The 9496-nt window shown below is 42.4% G+C and overlaps 1 protein-coding gene across 1 annotated transcript in view; it reads left to right on the top strand.

Annotated features, from left to right (window-relative positions):
- The window catches only part of plcd3b (phospholipase C, delta 3b), a 63570-nt gene extending 54290 nt beyond the window's left edge, over positions 1–9280 (top strand). The window contains exons 12-15 of the mRNA XM_063220707.1: positions 616–794; positions 5575–5710; positions 6481–6630; positions 7222–9280. Coding sequence (XP_063076777.1) covers positions 616–794; positions 5575–5710; positions 6481–6630; positions 7222–7349 — 593 coding nt within the window. The 3' untranslated portion in view covers positions 7350–9280. The remainder of the gene's footprint in view (positions 1–615; positions 795–5574; positions 5711–6480; positions 6631–7221) is intronic.
- The last annotated feature ends 216 nt before the right edge of the window (positions 9281–9496 follow it).

Consider the following 9496-nt stretch of genomic DNA (forward strand, 5'->3'; position numbering starts at 1 on the left):
TCTCATTATGTAATTATATAATTGAGTAAAGTGTGTTCTTACCACAAGTGTTTTTCTTTTCTCTTTTTGATTGCTTCTGTCTTTTGTTTCCCACCACTTCATGTGGTAGTAAAACTGTTCCATTCGTTTCCATTCTTCTGCTCCAATACACTAAAACTCCCTATGATCCTCTTCCATGCTCTGCAGTTTATATTTCTCAGTTTCTCCTACACAGTCATCCTAACACACACGTGCGTGTGTGTGTGTGTGTGTGTGTCTGTGTCTGTGTCTGTGTCTGTGTCTGTGTATGTGTATGTGTGTTTGTTTGTGTGTGTGTGCGTGTGCGTGTGTGCGTATGTGTGTGTGTGTGTGTGTGTGTGTGTGTGTGTGTGTGCCCATCCCTGTGCATGTGTATGTGTGTGTGTGTGTGTGTGTGTGTCCATGTGTGTGTGTGTGTGTGTGTGTGTGTGTGCGCGCGCATGTGTGTGTGTGTGTGTGTGTGTGTGTGTGTGTGGTGTGTGTGTGTGTGGTGTGTGTGTGTGTGCGTGTGTGTGTGTGTGTGTGTGTGTGTGTGTGTGTGTATGTGTGTGTGTGTGTGTGTGTGTGTGTGTGTCCATGTGTGTATTTCCTCCACAGTGGCGCTGAACTTCCAGACGCCGGGCGAGGCCATGGATCTGAACCAGGGCCGTTTCCTTGGCAACGGCGGCTGCGGCTACATCCTGAAGCCCAACTTCCTGCGGCAGGCCGAGAGCGAGTTTAACCCCGAAAACGTCGGAGGAGGCCCGGGACACAGCCCCATGCTACTCGTCATTAAGGTCAGTAGTACATTAGTACTTAGTAGTTAGTAGTAGTACTCGGGACGCAACCCCATGCTACTCGTCATTAAGATCAGTAGTAGTAGTAGTCGTATTAGTAGTAGTAGTACCCGGGACACAACCCCATGCTACTCGTCATTAAGGTCAGTACTGCACACAACAAAATTGTATTTATGCCTCACCCGAGCAGTGAGCCACTGGGCTCAAAAACAAGCAACTGCTTCCTTGTTCTAACCTTCACCGGGCTGACGGTTAGCGAGAGGAAAATGCAGGGTGCAGGCTTTGTACCTTCATTTATTTACATGAACCCAAAGACCGCACGTGCACTTGCAAGCTGAAGTTATAGCGGGACAGTTGAACTGTGTTTCCGCAGAAACATTCTGCTTCGTGCCACCTGCTCTCAACAATGAGCCACTTCCTTGTTCTAAACTACCGTGGTGGCGGCTAGTGCAATCAAAAACACAGGTTGACATTTCTTGAAGTTTCACTTTCATTGTCGTCGATGTGTAAATAAATGAAGCTACAAATAAACAGACACATTATAGTCTGCTCCTTGTATTGAAGGCAGTTTGAACAATCGTCTCGTTGCCGCTACCGTTGCGATAGCTCAGATCTAGTGGCGGAGCAAAAATCAAAACTATCTGCGGAGACCTGTTGGTGACAGGCTGCTGCGAGAACATACACAGCCCTTTAGGCTACCTCAGTCATGGAGGAGGATGGGGGAGAGCACTCGTTAATTACACCCCCTCCTACCCTTTCCTCCATTCAACCAATAGAATAACTTCTGATTGATGTTATAGTTGACAAATATCATATTTTCATTCTTGACTCAGAATTACGTTGCCGTCTATGTAGTCTTGGGCTCGCCGGGCCATCTTAATCCAGCCTTGGTGATATCACATTTTCAGACATGAGCCACAGCAGAGATTCTTAAAGTATAGAGATATGCCAACATAACAGGTTTCTATGGGCACCTAACGTGACCAGGTTCCGGTCTGCCTAAAGGGGCGTGTCATAATGCTCCTAGCATTGAATAGAACAGTCCTCAGGTCTGCCTAGGTCTGCCTAAAGGGGGATTTCCCCCAATAATAGAACCCGGAAACAATGGGCCAATGGAACCTCTCTCTCTCTACTCTCTCTGGCCACAGTGCACGGTGACTACTTCATTGTACTGAAGCCTGGACCATACTGGAGACCTGTTCCTTTTAACTACGGCACTTTGAAAGCAACATGCTTGAGGGCAACGTGTGTTGCATAGTAAATAGTCTGTTTACTAACAAAGACTGTTTACCTCAGGGAGGGAGCTTTTGTGTGTGTTGTTTTCGCCGGCTCAAGTGTGTGACTCTGTTTCATAGTACATATGAGGGAACTGAACTGGGGTGCATTTCTCGAAAGTGAAGTTGTTAGCCAGTTAGCAACTTGGATAGTTGCCAAAAGGAGGTTTTAATGAAAACAACAAAGTAGCTAATGAAGTTAGCAACTATGGTTTAGAGCAATACACCCCAGATGGCTTCAATCTGGTGTAGTTCTGTGAAAGTGCATTAAACTGTACTCTCTCTGAAATAATAACCCTTTCATAATGAGAAGATACTACCTTTCGTGTATTAATGGATCACTTTCAGTTATTCAGTGGTGTAGTCTACTTTTTTGTGGTGGGTATACAGTAAATTTGAGCATGTTTTGAGGTGGATATACTGTATATATTTGTGCTATTCTCAATAATATTCTGAAATCCCTGACATTTTCAGGTGGGTATACTGCGTATACCTGAGTTCTACGTAGACTACACCACTGCAGTTATGTTTGCTCTTGGGAGTAACTAGGTGCTGGTTGGGGAATGCTGTACCCCTTGGTATCCCCCTCTAAGCCAAATTATTTACACCCCTCTGCCAAGAATTACACCCCATAGTTTTGCTACACCCTTGGAGTGGCCTTGGAAACAGCTTTGGGTTGGCATAGTACATCCCCCGCTGCCTGGATGGAATGTATCCAGAAAATTCCCTCCAAGGGGGAACATTTACAAACTTTATTTTATTTTGTATTCGTAGTTTATTTAGCAGGGACAATGCAGTGCACATTATTACAAACATGACAAGGCAAGGCCATGACACAGCTTGCAGATGTGAATACATAAAAGGTTTATAGCTAGATAGCTAATTTGCAATCTCAGTCCCTCTGCACTCTGTAGGCTTTAACCCCTTTGTGCAGAGCCTACGTATGTTATAGCCTTACTGTCGCCAAAAATTGTAATGGTTATGTCTTAATCTGTCACTTCAGGCTCTCGGTAATATCATAGCAATGTTGTTGAGATGTTGTTGAGTATTTTCAGCAAATAGTGAATATGCCTGCTGGCAACCCTTTCTGCACGTAGAGGCTACTGTTGGTGCAGCACATGTTGCATAGGAAATAGTCTGTCTACTTCATTGTTTCCTCAAAGATGTATGTGTTGAATGTTTTGTACAACACTTCATTGGCATCAGTTTTGCCAGATTGGGCTGTTTCCTGCCCAATTGGGCTGCTTAGGATGGCCTTGTGCGGGTAAAAATGGCATTTAGCAGAAAAACCCGCCCAATATTTGCCATAGAAATCAATAGAATTGGGCGGGATTTTGTGCTTCTATGCGGGTTTTGAGCAATTTTTTGGGCTGGAAATCATCAGCCTCATCTAGCAACCCTGATTGGCATACGGGTCCAACTGCTAGTACAAAATCTGTTCCTTCATAGCAGTGTCTGTGGCAAAGTTAATTGTGTTTGCATCAAGGCAGGATTTTTGGCATGAAAGTTTTTTGTTGGATGTGCTGGACCCACATAGCCATACAAAGGCAAAGTGCAATAACTACATGTTTTGTCAAAATTGAATTTAGACTGAAAATGTTCTTCACTACATGTCCTTTATCTTGTGATAAAAACGTATGATCTAAATGTGTCCCAATTTAGAGATATTGTCAAATGTCAAATTTGCACTAACTACCAAATATCCAACCTACTTCCAAAGCTTTGAAAGCATTTTTCTCAGTTTCAGTGTTGCCGTACATGTAGTTATTGCACTTTGCCTTTGTAGGGCAGCATGGACTTTATAATATACGGTCTAAAGGGCCGTACACACACATCGCTGCTATTTACTAGCTTCTCGCTTGCTCGCCTACTCGCCTGTCTTTCATGGAACGTTCGCTGAAAGTTCCCGCGGCTTCAACTGCCAATGAACAGGCGAGAAGTACCGAACTCTGCCTTCCAATTGGTTACTCTCTTACTCGCCTCGCTCGAAGATAAAATATTTTCAACTCGGGATCCGCCCACATCTCATCGCTTGTACAGTACTCGCCTACTCGCCTGCTAGTCTCGCTGGAACACATTGACATTCTATTGAGTTCATTCGCTGAGCGAGTAACTTGCAGCGAGGTGTGTGTGTACGCCCCTTATGGCTGGACCTCTATTCACTGGCCTGGTCCACTGCTGGTATGGTGCTGTGGAATGTGGCAGAAGAAATCTGGCAAGCTGTTGCAGCCCCTTAAAGGGATATGCCACTATTTTGGGGCTTAATACAGTTAAAATGGTTTAACTTGTCTTAAAGCAAGACAACGCTTAACATCAAAAATAAGACACTTTACAACCTTTATAAACCCCAGCCAACGATTTTAACTGTATTAAGCCCCAAAATAGTGGCATACCCCTTTAATGCATGCCGTACGCACCTCCAGTGGCACGCTGTGATAGTCATTGAAATGCTAACTACCATAGTACCACTACTATGACATAACACAGGGCCTTCAGTAATGCAATACGACTTGGCCATTCTGGTTGCAGCTCATTTATAATGTTGGTCTTAAGGGATTAATGCTCGCCATACCTCCATTGGCACGCTGTAAAGGTTATTGAAAAGTGAACTACCATAGTACTACACCACTATGACATAACACAGGGCCTTCAGTAATGCTACATTACTTGGCCATTCTGGTAGCAGCCAATTTATAACGCTGTGTCTTAAAAGGGCATACTTTTTTCAAGGGGGAGGGAGGGCATGCCTCATTACACAATATGCTAGGCCCCTTTGTAATCCCATAGCAACAGCTATTTGTTCTTTCATGTTCGATGAATCAGTGCCCTGAAGAAATGTTCAGAATCGTCAACATTTAATCTTGGCTATAAATTTCCAGTTTTTAATTTCTACATTTTGTGCTTTCTAATCCGAGTATGTTATACATTTCTCAGCCCTAACCCATCTCTCTCTCTCCCCCACTTCTTTCCTGTTAGACCCTACCTATCCTATCACAACAAAGGCACAAAAACCCCGAAAAAAACCCCAAGAAAACTTGTGATTTTCTGGTTCGCTTTTTGGGAGGGTTTGCATGAGATGTACTGTGGTGTCTGATGACCTCGTTTTAAAAAAAAAAACAAGAAACAAAGAAAGAAAAAAAGAAAAGAAAGAAAAGAAAAGAAAGAAAAACAAGAAACAAAGTTTGTTCTCTGTTTTATACTGTGACATTAAATCAGTAGCCGACAGATTCACCACACATCACATGATTACATATGGTACGGGTGCCGTACGTACGAGATGTGCCACAGCAAACCCTGTAGATGTTTTTGTTTTGTTTATAAACACAGTGTTGTGAGGAGGGGCAACACACTGCCAGCCAACTACCTGAGCTAATTTCTTGACCGACAGCGGTTTCCAACAATCACAGGTTGAGTTGTGCGCAGCTTGTTTCGCACAGTCAGGAGAAAACTAAAATGTAGAACCCGTGTATTGTTTCTGATAGCTGTCATCTCCTTTGCCACTGCAGGTAATATCGGCTCAGCAGCTGCCCAAGTCTCCACGGGACAAGCCCGGCTCCATAGTAGACCCTTATGTCTGGGTGGAGACGCACGGAGCACCCATAGACAACAACAAGAAGAAGACACACCGCATCGACAACAACGGTAGGCCTATACATATTTTTTTGGGGGGCGGGGTGGCATTTATTGTTGTGATAGGTCAATCGAGTCAGGCAGGAAGCAAGGGGAGAGAGAGATGGGGAAGGGTCGGCAAAGGACCCGGCTCGCGGTGTAGCAGAGCCAGGCCTACCCTTAGCCAAAAATAGATACATCTCATACTGTACACTACAACAGTAGACCTTCCCTCAGAAGACAAAAATACATTACATGATACATTTTAGTAATATGTGAAATGAATTATTGGTAATACTTAAAAATAATGGATGCTTGGATGGATTTATTAAATAATTAACTACTTATGAACAACACATTTTCATTTTTTTTGTTAATGTTTTGTACAATATTTTGTTATAATACCTTATTCTACAATATTGCATAATGCTATTGTTTCATAAAGCTTTACCATTCTGGAAGAAAAGGGAGGAAAAATGTTTATCAGTCAAAAGGACTGGTAAAAGTATAAAATCTGTATTTGAAAAGCTTATCTGTTTTATATCTGCGAAAAGAGAATGTACATATTTGCTATCTTTAACGTTTCTCAGGAATAAAATGGAGATAGTATTTTTTTCTTTGCGGTCGTGTTCTCTTTTCTCACCTTAATCTTTCTTTTTGCCTCTGCCTCTCTCCCTCTTTCTATCTCACCCTGTTTCACTGACACTTCTGTACATACCCCCCCCACCCCCACCCCTCTCTCTCTCTCTCTCTCTCTCTCTCTCTCTTTCTCTCTCTCTTTCTCTCTCTCATCCCTCCATCAGGTTTTAACCCCCGGTGGGACTGCACCTTCAAGTTCCAGCTGCACGTGCCTGATCTGGCGCTGGTGCGCTTCGTGGTAGAGGATCACGACTTCACCTCCAGGAACGACTTCCTGGGACAGTTCACGTGCCCCCTCAGCAGCATGCGCCCCGGTAAGGCATGTGTGTGTTTATGTGTGTGTGTGTGTGTGTGTGTGTGTGTGTGTGTGTGTGTGTGTGTGTGTGTGTGTGTGTGTGTGTGTGTGTGTGTGTGTGTGTGTGCTTGTTATACCACTGTTATGAGGACCAAAACCAGACACCTTTTCTGTGAGGACATTTGTGGTTGTGAGGACATTTTTGTCGGCCCTCACAGCCATTAAGTATGTTCTTTTGTTGTTGATGAAAAGACTAAAAATGCAAAAACATGTTTACTGACAGGTTAGGGTTAGAGATTGTTTTGGTCTGGGCACAGCTTAGCATTCACTAGTTGTGAATGCTGGTAAAATGCATTGGAGTCAATGGAAGATCAGAAAAATCAGTGTGATCAATGCGGTAAGCTTTGGACATTCCCAGGTCAAGTAGAACTATGTATGGTGGCATAACAAACATAGCAAAACACAAGTATAGTGACAAAAAATATAAAGTTTATGGTCTACATTTTGAAGGAAAAAAACGTGCTCATATTCCTCAAATGTTTCTGTACTCTTTCAAGTTGAGCCCTTAATTCCCTGTGTGTTCCTCTCTCCTCTCTACCTATCCGCCCAGGCTACCGGCACGTCCGCCTGCTAAAGGAAGATGGCTCCAGCCTGGCCCCCTCTACGCTTTTCATCCACGTCAAGCTCACACCCTCACACGGCTCCCCCACCAAGAAAAAGTCACCGCAAAGAGCCTGAGAACTACGCTGCCCACAAGCCTCTGCTACACACTGACTACAATACCCAGAAGTATGTGCTGCAGGTCCACCTCAATAGACCTGTGGCACAGTGATGCTGTCAATAACTACAGCTGTGTACACTAATGGTGCATTCATGTGTTCTTGGAATTATGGTGAATACCAAACGACATGGGAAACACATATGAACGCCACATGAACGCCACCCATGTGGTATGTAGCACTGGAAACCTTGTTGAACATTTTTAGACATGAGTTTCTGAGACTCGTATAAACAAGTTTCCGAGAGCACATGAATGCACAATCATACTGAAAATGTACTATCTACTCATCCTCACACTCAGGAAGACTTTCTATTCATCCACGTGGAAGGAGGATAACGTGGTGGAGGTCAGTGTTGTATTATTATAAGAGGTAAACCAATGACACTTGCCAATCTTGGTGAGTCCAGCAAATCCGACCAATCAGGGTTTTTTTTAATTAATCGGTTTACTACAAACAGACCAATGAGGATGAGTGATGATGAGCAGGCTGGTGAGAATTGTTAAGTCTGTTGACGGGGGACTTTTCAATAATTCTTCTCTCTGAGAAGTCACGTTGAGCTGAATTTTCAATATATTTCGTAGGCACCCAACATGTTGTGGGCTTAATATTGTAACCACAATCAAAGTCAGGGAATGCGGGGAATACATCATCAAATATGAATGACAACAATTCTTTGTTGTTTTTTGAAGATAAAAATGATATAAACAACCCTATTATGTAACCTAATAACCAATATGATTGCTGTAATCAACCATTCCAGATACACTGACATTTTAGTGTTAGAGTAGAGATTCCTGACTGAACCAGAACAATAACCCTATTTTTCTGGAATTGTCCTTGTTTAAGATAAGCAAAATCTCCTTCTATAATACCGCCCAGAGGGTCAATTTCCCACCACATAAAACCTAATTTTTGGTGCTTATGGAACCGAAATGATAGTAGGAACTATGTTGCTAATAAACGTGTGTATGCTAAACGGCATGTAACCTTTACAGTCCAAATACATTTCAGATTACAGCATGATGCAGCTATAGTACAAAGGACCATGTGACAGACCAATTTTATATAATATAATACTATAAGTGTCATAATAGAAACATATTGACTTTGATAGAGTAGCAGTAGAGTAGCCTTGCAGCTTATCATACATATCAGCTTGTAGATGGGTAGACCAAAAACTATAGCCTGTTTAAAATGTTTTTTAATAATTAATATATTTCTTAGGATACAATTCTATTTTATCTGTTATTTTTTGTTATTTTTATTTGTTTTGTGTTTTTCAGCTTTTTATACTGTCTGTTATTATGGTGCAACAAGTGAACTGTACACAAAACATTTGGCTGTGTTAATTCAACACAGTCGGACCAACTAGAAGAGCGTTAAACACAGCTCTCTAAAGCCTCGTTCACACACGGCGCTGCTAATTACTCGCTCAGAGAGTGAGGTCAACAGAATATTTATGTGTTCCAACAAGGAGAGTAGCCGAGGAGAGTACAAGTGATGCGATGTGGGCGGATTCCTAGTTGAAAATATTTTCACTTTTAGCGAGTAACCAATTAGAATGCAGAGTTTGATACTTCTTGCTTTTGCATTGGCAGTTAAAGTCGCGGAAACGTTTAGCGAACGTTCCATGAGCAAGTGGCTTGTAGGCGAATGAGCGAGTAGCGAGTAACTAGCAGCGACGTGTGTGAACGAGGCTAAAGTGTTGAATTATTATTTTACAGAATATACTGTGTACCCAAGAGTAGAGCAATAATGGCAGCATCGGGATTATATCCGTCCAAGGGTAGCCTGGTGTTATCAGACCACATTTACAGTATATCACGAAAGTGAGTACACCCGTCACAGTTTTTGCAGATTTGTGAGTATTTCTTTTCATAGGAAAGCATTGCAGAAATTTCACTTGGACACAATGATTAGTGAGCTTTTAACAACATATTTAACCGCTTAAATTTCTTGTTCACTCAGAAAAAAACAAAATACAGCCATGAATGTTTGAACATGTACTCACAAAAGTTAGTACACCCCAGATGAAAATCTGATGTAATATGTTGTTAAAAGGTCACTAATCATTGTGTCAAAGTGAAATTTCTGTAATGCTTT

The sequence above is a fragment of the Engraulis encrasicolus genome, chromosome 17, assembly GCF_034702125.1.
Source record: "Engraulis encrasicolus isolate BLACKSEA-1 chromosome 17, IST_EnEncr_1.0, whole genome shotgun sequence".
NCBI lineage: Eukaryota > Metazoa > Chordata > Actinopteri > Clupeiformes > Engraulidae > Engraulis > Engraulis encrasicolus.